This window comes from Girardinichthys multiradiatus, chromosome 2, assembly GCF_021462225.1.
Source record: "Girardinichthys multiradiatus isolate DD_20200921_A chromosome 2, DD_fGirMul_XY1, whole genome shotgun sequence".
Taxonomy (NCBI): domain Eukaryota; kingdom Metazoa; phylum Chordata; class Actinopteri; order Cyprinodontiformes; family Goodeidae; genus Girardinichthys; species Girardinichthys multiradiatus.
This window is the reverse complement of record NC_061795.1, coordinates 46,974,972-46,987,747: the sequence shown is the minus strand read 5'-3', so window position 1 is coordinate 46,987,747 and position 12,776 is coordinate 46,974,972. Positions and strand designations below refer to the sequence as shown.

General features: G+C 37.6%; 1 protein-coding gene across 1 annotated transcript in view; it reads left to right on the top strand.

Moving 5' to 3' along the window:
* Positions 1 to 5,485, top strand: part of hsf4 (heat shock transcription factor 4) — a 33,044-nt gene extending 27,559 nt beyond the window's left edge. Inside the window, exons 12-13 of the mRNA XM_047384143.1 lie at positions 184 to 278; positions 2,394 to 5,485. Coding sequence (XP_047240099.1) covers positions 184 to 243 — 60 coding nt within the window. The 3' untranslated portion in view covers positions 244 to 278; positions 2,394 to 5,485. The remainder of the gene's footprint in view (positions 1 to 183; positions 279 to 2,393) is intronic.
* The last annotated feature ends 7,291 nt before the right edge of the window (positions 5,486 to 12,776 follow it).

Sequence of the window (12,776 nt, the reverse complement as noted above, 5' to 3'; positions counted from 1 at the left end):
ATTACATTATAGAAAATAATGAACTTTATCACAATATGCTAATATTTTGAGAAGGACCTGTATATATATATATATATGTATAATAGTTTCAATGTCAGATTTTAAATGATAACTTGTGATGCCTGTATTTTTGTGTAGAAGGCCTTTGGCTATATGCACATGCTAAAATATGTTTTTCCACAGTACATGTTTCAGAATCAGGAAGCAGAGGCTTTTCATGCGGCTAGCTGTGAGGATCAGTGATTCTGAACCACCACCTGCCACATTTTAATTGAAAGGTAACTGTTTACGACCTAATAATTAAAGCCTGTAACAATCGCAAAAATAATCTTACCCCTTAAAATGTTTCACATGTCACATTACAACCACAAAGATGAATGTGTTTAACTAGATTTTCTATGAAAGATCAAGAGAAAACAGTAGATACGTTGTTTTCAAAACTTTTTTTGCAAATAAACACCCGAACAATAGCTCATGCATTTGTATTTAGTCCCCTCTGCTCTGTTACCCCTAAATAAAATCCAGTGCAGCCTGTAAAAGTCATCTAATTATTATATTCACCTGTGTTTAATTTAATCTCAGTGTAAATCCAGCCGTTCTGTTTCTGGCCCTAGGTTTGTTCGGAACATTAGAGAACAAACGGCATCCTGAAAACCAGAAAACACAGCAGACAGCTCAGGAAGAAAGTTGTGGGGAAGTTTAAAGCAAGGTTAGGTTCTAAAAAAATATCCCAAGGTTTGCATATATCATAGAGCTCTGTCAGTCAGTCATTTTCTACCGCTTATTCCATAGTGGATCACGGGGAAGCTGGTGCCTATCTCCAGCAGTCTATGGGCGAGAGGTGGGGTACACCCTGGACAGGTCGCCAGTTCATCGCAGGGCAACACACATACAACCACACTCATTCATACACCTAAGGGCAATTTAGAGTTACCAATTAACCTAACAGGCATGTCTTTGGACTGTGGGAGGAAGCCAGAGTACCTGGTGAGAACCCACGCATGCATGGGGAGAACATGCAAACTCCATGCAGAAAGACCCCAGGCTAGGAATTGAACCCAGGACCTTCTTGCTGCAAGGCAACAGTGCTACCAACTGCACCACCGTGCAGCCCTATCATAGAGCTCTGTTCAGACATAATCTGAACATGGAAAGAGGATAGACCAACTGCAGACCTACCAAGACAAGGATGTCCACCTAAACTGACAGGCCAGGCAAGTAGAGCACCGATTAAATAAGCAGCCAGAGGCCCTAGAATTTCAGGATGAAATGCAGAGATCCACAGCTCAGATGGGAGAATCTGCCAATGGGAGAGCTATTCCATGAAGCTAAATGAATACATCGGATCTTTATGGAAGAGTGGCAAGAAGAAAGCCATTGTTAGAAGGCGGCAATACAAATTTGTAACTTAACACAGGGCAACCAGGGGACAGAGAAAACATGGGGAAAAAGGTGGTCTGGACAAAAGGAACCAAGGGAGTCAGGGAAGCTGGACAGAGTTGATGGAAAGATGGATGAAGGGCTATCCTGGAAAAGTGTTTAAATTACTTCCTGAGATATTTCTGAGGTGCTTACTTATGGAAGTAAAATAGTCTCATTAGAATCAGACATTTTTTAGACATTGAATTTATAACACTGAATTTTTATCCAGTACAATTATGTACTGTTTGAGATGGAACAGGTGAATTTTTTCAGGCGAATTCTTGCAGGGGAATTTTTGCTGGCAAATTTTAAGTGCATAAAAAAAAATTCACATGCATAATTGCGCAGGATAAAAATTCAGTGTTATAAATTCAGTGTCTAAAAAATGTCTGATTCTAATGAGGCTATTTTACTTCCATACTTACTAAGAAGTTTTCAACACTGCAGAACTTCATTTATCAATTATGAAACATGAGTGTTCTTTCAGTGGCCTTCAGATAACAATGGGTGAGCTGGACAGGTTTAAAAATACGTTGCAATAGAGAGCCAGGATACTGTAAATAAACACACATTGCTGGAATTCACTATGTCATCTGCATAAAAGTGGATATTAGCAATGCTGATGTAAAGAGTGTTAATAAATAAAATAAATGTAAGTGGTCCCATGATTGAGCGTTGGGTAACAGCATTGTCTACCCTCATATAGCTAGAAGTAAAATCTGCTATTACTGAGATCTGCCAGAATTTATTGGGACAGTAATAGAAAAATATAATCAAAATGTAATTAATCTTGTCTTTAACAATATTTGCTTTGTCTTTATTAGGAAATTATTGTGTTTTTAGGAATCAGAACCTATATGTCACTTGTTTAGCTTCAGCCAGAGGTTAACTCTTCTCAGCCTGAGGTAAATCCTTCCAGAGGTAAATGCCTAAAGCTACACTCAGACATCTCTTCTTGTTTCTCTCCTCAGGCCACAGAAGCTGCTGTTTTCTACTCTGTTCTACTCCTGAAGAGTTTGAACTCAAAGCCCTGCCAGGCTGTTTCCTACATGCTGCTTTATTTCTGTTCTGTGCACAGAAGGTCATCTGAAAGAAAGGGGACAGTGGATTTTTTTAACTACTCCCTGGTTAGCTGGCTGCCATGGTTTTGATGTCCACATTTGCAGTTAAGGAAACAAAATAATGTTGTTGCGACATAATTCAATTCTCATTTAAAGCCAGATGGATGCAGACTGCACATTCTTGGCTTCTGCACTTTAGTCTTTGTGTGAGTTGTAGCCTGTAGATGTAATTTTTTCTCCTATAAATAATCTATTGCAGAAATGTAAAAATGTTTTCTATTATTTAACATAAGAAAGGTAATCATTGAGGTTAATGTAGCATATTTCACAAACGCATTTTCTGAGACTGTGTAGAGGCCCCTCAACTCTTCCTCCAAAATCCCTGCAGTGATTCACTCCAGTGCTACAATAAGTGTATAAGACTTTTGATACTTAAAGCAAAAATGTAAATGTAAAGCCCACTGTAACCCATTCAAGATTGGGCTTCAGGAGAAACAGGTCCAGGAGAGACACCCAGATATCCATCTCCCCTGGCGACACCCACTTATTCTGGGGGATCCCAAGCCGGATGGAATACATAGTCCCTTCAGTGAGCTCTGGGTCTCCCCCGACCTCTCCTCCTAGTGGCATTTGCCCAGAAAACCTCTAGAAAGTGGTGCTCAATAGGAATGCTCAGCAGATGTCTGAACTACGTAAAATGACTCCTTTCGATGCAGAGAAGCAGCGGCTCTACTTTGACCTCCCCCTAGATGACAGAGCTCTTCACCCTATTTTTAAGGCTGAGTCCGGCCACCCTACGAAGGAAATTCATTTCAACTGTTTGTATCCAGGATCTCATTCTTTCTGTAATGATCTATATCTTAAGGCATATAGGTGAGGGTCGGAACGTAGACAGAACAGTAAATCAAGAGCTTTACTTTTTGTCTCGGCTCTTCATCACAACAGACTGAAGCAACTCCCATTTTACTGCAGACGAATCCCAAATATGAATGTCCATCTCCCACTCCACCCTACCGTCACTCGAACCAGAAACCAATCTCGTATAAGTAGCAGACCATGGATGCATGGATGGACTAATGTGTATCACACTGGGAGTTTAACCTACGTATTTAATATGTCCTTGCACTGATCTAACGTGTACCCATATAGTTATATTTTTCTGTTTTTACTTGTGAAACAATGAAAAAAAAGGCTTATTATTTGACAAAAGCATAGTCAGTTCTGCTTTTAGCACAATCAACATCTTCAGATGGGTTGGAACATTGATATTAGGCCTTTAATTTTCTGTTTGTAAAATTCAGGCACTTTGTAGAGCTCCTTGAGAGTCGCTAGACCTGTATATGGATACAAAATTAGTTGAGATGTTTATGAGAGCACACATGGAACAAAACCAGATCCAAGTGTTTTTAAACTGAGAGATCATATATTACATAATTTAAAAAAAATGTTGTTGGAGTTTCTATTGCTACATGTATAATGGGATTGTTTCTTGAAATTTAATCTGTAATAGAAACTTGCATACCAGCTTCAAAAACTGTACATAATAAGATTGAGAACATTTACTACAGTTTTTCCCTTTTTTGTGTAAAAGTTCATGCTGAGCATTGGTTGCAGGCAACAAATATTTGTGATAATGTGATTAGGAGAAAGTAGCCGCAGATAGGTTGAATTGTGCAATATTGTACAGAACTGTGAGAATACTGCAATGCACAGATGACCATTGGAATGTAGGTAATGAACATGTAGATGTGAGTTGTGGACTTGGGCAGACCACAGTGAGATGCACTGCTGAAGGAAAAAATTAGCCTGTGAGTCTAAAAGCACTGCTATTCATGCTGAACTGGACAGAAGCTTTAAACATTCGTTACATGATGGTGAAGTGAGATGAGCTACAAGCCTGCACCCAGTAGCACCCTGCAGCCTGTGGCTTGGCCACAGGCTACTGCGGCATTTTGCAGTGGAAGTGGCAGTCCCATAACCTTTTCGTCCAAAACAAGTCATGCAGAATCAGCCGGTTGTGCCCTGAACACGACTTAAAAAACTCTCTGCAACCATGGATTCTAAGAAGGCACAAATAAGCATTAGCTTTTAGCGTTGCATTGCTGTTTTCCTTCGAGTTTCCGCTGTTGCACAAAGAATCTTTGTCAATGAGACTTAAATGCCTGTACAACATGTTGGCACAATTACAGCAGAAACTTGTTTTGAGGGAAGTGAAAAGCTCAATGAACCCAAAAGTAGCAGCTTACCGAGACCAAACCTGAAATGAGATTTTGCTTTTTCTTTCTAAATATTTTATTGAGCTCACTAAAACATTTCAAATGGGACTTGCACGGTAAAAAAAATGTGTTTGAGCCTCCTTCTCTGTGAATGATTTGGAGTAAATGAAAGAAAAAGTGACCTGTGGTGTAAAGTAAGTGGAATTGCACTAAAACTTGCAGTTGTAAGATATCCTTAGACTTAGCAGTTTTTTTGTTCCTCATCATATGAGTGTAAATGGCTTTTTCAAGGGGTGATGAATTGTACATTCAGTTGCTGTTGTGTTCCTGATTTATTCTGTTTTAAATTTTAATCATTTGCACTGGCACAGAATGGATTTGTGTTCAAATGGCATTTATGCTTGTCGGGATTACAGACAGATAAGGAAGTATTTTTGTTCAGTGACTGAAAAGACATCTGCTGTTAACAAAGCCTGGCATCCCAAAAGCACCTCTGCACTGTGAACGGTCATGAATAAATCTACATACAAATTTGCATCACTTGCTGCGTTAGCGAAAGATAATAGAAAGCAAGCATGCACTGTCAATGAAAAAAGGGATGATCTCAGTACTTAGATGCTTTTGAAAGTGGGCCACAGCTTGCTCAAAATATGAAGCATTTTGGGGATTTTTTTTTCTTTTTTTTTGGCAAAGACTAAAGTGTATTGTTACACATACCGAACATGTATTCCACCTGTGTATGAACAATTTAAGTGGTCAACTTAAATAAAAGTTATTAAAAAAAAACATGTGCTTATTTACTTGTTTTGTATTTGAGCATTTGCCATTTGTAAAAACATTATGAGACAATATGGAACAGCTAAGGTAGAAGGTAAGTAGGTAGTCTGAGAAGGACACTAACACAGGGTAGCTAAACTATAATGCAAGGAAACACTAAACCAAGTAAAAAGATGAATACTAAACTAAGTAGGATATACTGGGAACAGAACACAGGACTAAACAAAGAAACAACTCAAAGCAATAAACTCACCGTTATTAAAAATAATGACTCTGTGTTTCATTCATAAGGATTTAGCTGAATTATATTTATGTAGCTGCCATGTCACTCAAAGTCCATCTAACTAGTTTGAGTGGTATTCTTACAGCTACACATGATGTCATTTTGGGCCTAAAAAGCCACTTTAGACCTATGCTACAGATGTAATTGTTAGGAGAAGTTATAATACTAATATACAATCAGACTGCAGCTACAGTTGAACAACCTCGCTCATTTGGCACAGACACAGACAAAATCAAAACAGCTCACTGCAGCAGCTAATTATTATAAGAAAAATCCTGCTGAAGGAAAACGTAGAAAGAAGAGCTACTGATTTGCATTTATTGTTTATTGATTTGCTACTCGAGTCCCTAACTGTGTCTGTGTTTACTTTAGTTATGTAAAGCAACAAAATTAAAGTTTAAAATGCGCCAGCCTCACTCCTTCCTCTGTGCACTTCTCTATTAATTTATTATAATAATGTGTGTGATCCATATAAGCACTGTATAAAATTAGTAGATGTCTGACTTTGCAAATAAAAATTTTCTTAGTCGTTATAATGTAATTGTTTTTTTAGTGTTTTCATATGCCTGATTTTGGAGGATCTCTCAGTCAAGTTATTTTTCTTTCCACATGTAAACTTGATTTTTGAATCACACATGCAGGCCTTATTAGCATATGTAAATGGGGTGTGTCAAGGGAAGAGTCTGGTATTTCCTCATCTAGATTCACTTTCACATTTATTGGGTTGTTTAAATGTCTTTGTACATGAGGCCAAAGGTGTTGGGAGTGTTTAATATTTGATCGGTATTTCCACATTGGTAAATGTTTTCAGTTGTGTTTTGTGTCTTTTTATGTATGAAGTAAATTCAATTAAATTCAGTTTATTTATATAGAGCCAATTCACAACACATGTTGTCTTAAGGCACTTCACAAAAGTCAGGTTCATACATTCCAATTAATCCTAATCATTGAACAGTTCAGTCAGATTCAGTTTATTATTCAAATTGGATAAAAAGTTTTTCTATCTAAGGAAACCCAGGAGATTACATCCAGTCAGTGACTTGCAGCATTCACTCCTCCCGGATGAGCATGTAGAGACAGTGGACAGTCACTGGCGTTGACTTTGCAGCAATCCCTCATACTGAGCATGCATGTAGCGACAGTGGAGAGGAAAAACTCCCTTTTAACAGGAAGAAACCTCCAGCAGAACCAGAACTAGGCTCAGTGTGAGCGGCCATCTGCCACGACCGACTGGGGGTTTGAGAGAACAGAGCAGAGTTCAAATTCCAAATTAATAAAAAGATGTTTCATTATTCTAGACAATTTTTACATATTATGCAACTGTAGGTCAATTTGCACCTTTATAAATTGTGGTAATACAGAAAGAAATACATAATCCCATGGGAGACATACCAGGACATCATCTTTAACATGACCCACCACTTCCACCCTAGGAAGTGGTAAAGGTTCAAAAGGAACACCTGTATCCTAGCATTTGGCATTTGGTTAATATCTCCTATAATATTTATCTGTGACCACATAACCAAGTACAGCCCCAAACTGGAAACATATGTATGTCATTGCATCCTTAACAGATTCTTCATTGCAAAAAAAGTTAGTGTAGTAGTGGGATGGTTTGAGTGGCCAAGGACAGAGATTTCACAAAGACTGGCAGATATATAGAAGGCAGAATGTTTAAATACATATTTATAGATTTATGATCCATCAACCAGAGATGATACATCATCTCTGGTTTTCTGGTTCTCTCTCCTATTGTGTTTGAGCTGCACTCTTCTCCAGTTATCATGTTGCAGATGTTCCATTTGTGAATCATCCTAATGAGATTTTCAGCCTTTTAAGCAGCCATCAACCTGAGAGAGTTGTTGGGTGTAAAGTCAAAATTTCTTACCAGTGATGTCAGAGAAAATATTGCTTTTCTCATATTTCACTCACAAATGAACTCCTTACCAATATTCTTCTCAAATTAAAAAGGCCTTCTGCTTTAGACATTTTAATATTATATAAATATTTATAGTTATAATTGTTACTTTTTGTTAGTCATTTTCTTCTCTCACATACTCTTCGAACTCGTATTGTTTATCTCTCCAACACTTCTTTTTCTCCTCCCTACCTCCCACCACACCCTTTTCCTCCAGACTGCTACATTATTTAGGGGGAGTGCTATTTGAAATAGCTTGTGTTGTCCCTGAGTACTTCTGTTTTCATCACGCTGCTTGGAGCAACGCTTTCGCATTAAACTCCTCCATACTCATGAACCAGAACCACAGAAATGCAACATTAGTATCTAAACAGGGCTTTGCATTGAAAATGTCTTCAATGCGAAAACATTTTTATTCAGAAAGTATTTCACTAACTAAATAAACTATAAAAATATGCACTCACAAGTAATTATCTTGTCCTATTTCCACAAACATCAGTCGCTACTCTGCAGAGATCACTTAGTCTCTGCAGGTAAAAGCAGGACCAGACTACAACAAATCAAGATGTCTTATTTATAACTAACAGGAACTCAGGAGTAAAGCATTTCAAATGCATGCAACACAGACTCACAACGCAGACAGTGCTCAGAGATGTAGAAGGAAAGGAGATGAAAACATCATTCCTGCAAAATTGATCACAGACAGAATGGCCAAACAAAAAGACACAGAGTTTTTCACAAGAACTATAACATAGCATGAGAGAAGACGTGTACAGGTATGACAGGGAGGTCTGGAGCAATTAAAAAAGATTTTGTAAATGTTGAAGTTATGCATGTTTCAGAGGCAGTGAGGTTTAACTTGTGAATTTTGAAAGATCTTTAAGCCGTTTTATGTGGGGTTTTTTTAGCTTGTCCTCTTATGCAGAAAAAAAACCCTTACATTGAATTGATCATGCCCTGTATTTTACCAGGCTGATTTGATTGTTGTTATAGCTAAATTGTGGATAACCTAGGCAGAGGTTTTGTAGGTTTGCTGCATATTTAATCAAAATATCTTTTTATAGCCAGGGTGGAGTTGTGAGGATCTACGCAGAGTGCTGCCAAAATTAATCCACTGATGTAAGATGACTTGCACACTGGAGCAGTTATGGTTCATATTTTGCTACATGAAAAATTTATTGGTTTTGACTTTCGAAAGAATGCAACAAAAAAAAGGACTCCTCACAGACTACCAAACCTTTCTGTTTACTTGTCAGAGACAAATTTGACAAATTACAGTGACACACAGGAAAAACCATGCACTAACTCCCAACGGCAATTTAGAGTGGCCAATAAACCTAACAGTTTTGTCTTCTGACTGTTAGGTTTATATATCTATATATATATATATATATATATAGATATATATATATATCTATATATATATATATACACACACACTATCGGTCAAAAGTTTTAGAACCCTTTTCTCATTTAATGTTTGTCTTTATGACTATTTCCGTTGTTCGTAGATTCTCACTGAACGCATCAAAACTGTAAATGAACACATATGGAAATTTTGTAGCAAACAAAAAATTGTAAAATAACTTTAGATATGTTTTATATTTTAGATTCCTTAAAGTAATCATCATCTTTGCTGTGATGACTGAACTATTAACCTTTAGCCATCTCTCAATGAACCTCTGGGAAGATCTTTCAAGACTCCTTGGAAAACCATTTCAGATGACCACCTCATGAAGCTCGTGGAGAGAACACCAAGACAACAAAGCAGTAATCAAAGCAAAGGGCGGCTATTTTGAAGAATCTGGAGTATAAAAATGTTTTGCATTAATTACCTAGTTATTACACACTTTTTGTTTACTATATAATTCCATGTGTGTTCATTTGCAGTTTTGCTGCCTTTGCTGAGAATCTACAATGTAAATAGTCATCAAAAAACAGAAACCCATTAAGTGGGAACGTGTATCTAAAACTTTTGACCTTGATATATATATATATATATATATATATACACTTATACTGATCGGGGAGGCCATTCCTCCCAATCACGCCTCTCCAGGTGTCAGTGTTGTTTCCCACGTGGGCGTTGAAGTCCCCCAGCAGAATAATGGAGTCCCCAGGAGGGGCACTATCCAGCACTTGTAAGAAGTGTCAGAGTCTTTTGGTGAAGTTCTGATTTAGCCGAAAGTCCTCGTTTTTCCCAAATCACGTCGGGAGTCACCAAGTTGTTGGAGCTGTTCCCTAGAAACTCCTGCGTGCTCGTTTGTTTTGGTAGAGCTAATTAACACAGAGTCTGCACTGTTTCTTTTGCCCCGGCTGGAGGAGAGGTGTTCCAACTAAGTCACCAGAACACTTCTGACTTTTCCTCCCCAAAGACAGGGTTTTTATTCAAAAACAAGGCATGTACAATTACAAAGAAAAAACACATATTTTTAGCTAAGTGTCAGTTGAACTCTTACACCTGGCATTCAGCTGTCTGTTCAGACCCTCACAACATTCCTGTTATTCTACTTTTGGCTGTTATTTTCAGACTTGTACAGAAATATCTTCACTGGTGCCGGGCAGACCACAGCCAAGTCAGAGACACACACACACGCCTGTTTTGAGCAAGCCACTAAGTTACACAATGCATTTTATTTCACACATTATTAAACTTAACTTGAGCTTAGCAATGCAGACCCTATTAAGTATTTTAAATATTTTCCAACAACATAGATACAGAGGTTGACGGTCATGTGACTTATCATGTGTATTTCTAGGCCCCATTTTGATGTGTTGATTTGACTTGTCAACAATGGCAAAAATTCCAGAATGTGAGTAGAGAGACATGGACAACAGGGATACAATGCTGAAACCATAAACTGTTCCATTTGTCAGAAAAAAATGACAAAACAGCAGGGAATCACTGTCCACCGCCATAATGATAATTTAAATTATTGTGAATTTTTTTTAATGAATTTTAATTTATATTCTTCTACTTAAAGCAAGCCTAATGTAACATGGGTGTATGATCCATGGGTTCCATTTTTGCCTGGTCTTTTTCTGATTGTTGTCATGACCTCTGACGTGAATTGAGGCAAGTGAGGCCTGGAGAGCTTTAGATGTGGTTCTGGGTCCTTTAATGACCTCCTGGTTGAGTCGTTGATGTACACTTGCAGTAACTGTGGCAGTGTAGCAATACTCTGGCTTTGTGTGGCAAGTAAAACTGAACTCAGCTCTCCACAAAATGTGCTTAATCACAATTGTTTCATGATATGGATTATATGAACACTGTTGGAAAATATTCATGCTATGCTTAAAGGATCTGTATTGCTATGCTCAAGTATGTTTAATAATGTGTGAAATAAAATGTATTGTGTAACTTAGAGGTCTGCAAAACAGGCTTCTCTGTGTGTGTTGGACTTAGATATCATCTGCCCAGTAACAGAAGTTATATCTGTATGTATACTTCTGCATATCTCTGAAGATAAGGGTCAAAAGTGGAAAAAACAGGAAGTGCTGAAAAAGCAGCTGAATGGGTGTCAGACAGCTCCAGATATGAAATCCGACAGTCGATTAAAATGCATGTTTTTTCATGTACAAGTATACGCCTGGCTTTTGAATAAAGACTGCTGTTCTTGGGGAAGTAATCAGAAGTTTTGGAAGTTTCAGAAGGATTCGGACGATCTTCTCCCTGTACAGGCATCTAAAGACTGCAGTCTCCGTGTTTCTTTTATTACTTTGTTTTTTATTGATAACAGTATAGGAGGTCTTAGCTTTACCAAACAAACAAGCATGCAGGAGTTTAGGGATAACTCCAACAACACATTGGGTGAAGTTGGCCTGACAAATCAAAACCAAGTTAATAGGTTATATGTCTCTGATTAAAATTGGAAACTACAAGGTTTCCAATAAAAAACAGTGAACATCTTTTTCTTTCATTTTTTTCTTTGTGCACATATCGGTTAATAAGCAGAGTTTATGCCTTTTTTTTATATAACTTCAGTTTCAATTGTTCTGTATATGATCTTTTTACAGATTTTCACACAGTTGTTCACTATAGTTAACTGAGATTGCAGATTTTATTTCCATTATTTTCATCCTACACAGAGCAGACAGTCAGTGAATTACTAATGTGTTTAAGTCTAAATACAGACATTGATTTGTGGTTCAACTTTGTACTCCTGCGGTTCTTTCTGCATAGAGTTTGCTATTCTCCCCGCGCATGCGTGGGTTCTCTTCGGGTACTCCAGCTTCCTTCCACAATCCAAAAACATGACTATTAGGTTAATTGGTTTCTCTAAATTGCCCTTATGCGTGAATGAGTGTGTGTGCATGGCTGTATGTGTCTCTGTTGCCCTGTGATAGACTAGTAACCTGTCCAGAGTGTAACCCTCCTCTCGCCCATAGACTGCTGGAGATAGGGAGCAGCTTTCCCGTGATCCACTATGGAAGGAGCAGTAGAAAATGACTGACTGACTTTATTCATAAAATTCATCATTTTATTTAATAAAATTCCAATATAGTTAGCGAGCTATATATCACTTGTTCATGTTAAATTCACATGGCTTCTCAGAAATGCATCATGCTTTCTAGCACTGCTGAACCACATTTTTATTTTGTGTTGACAGGTTTAAAGAATAGTTCTTTAAAAATATATATTTTGTTCTGATGATTATAAGTTTCATGAAAAATTAATGACTGAAAAGAAACACTGGGAATGAATTTTCCAGTTTTTCTAATTACTCAATGGTGTCTGGAATTATGACACTGCCATGTAAATTATGCATTTAAGAGTTGTTTTAGAATTGCTTTCATCCATTTTTTCCTGCTACATCATATTTAGGGTCTCATAAGGCAGCTCGGTTAAGGAACATATCCCAGCTGCCAACAAGCAAAAGGAGTGGTACACCCTAAACAAGTTGCCAGTCCACTGCAGGACTGAAAGCCTTAAGAAAAAAGACATTTAAAGAAAGTATTGGACTAGATGCTTTGTGACATATAAAAAAAACTCCTTTTGAGTATTTTTGTGTGTGTCTAGTTTTTGAGGTCATGATTTATTAATGACTTGAAATTTAAACCACAGAACTTGGTTTGGGTTCGTTAGTCTTGACTTGTGA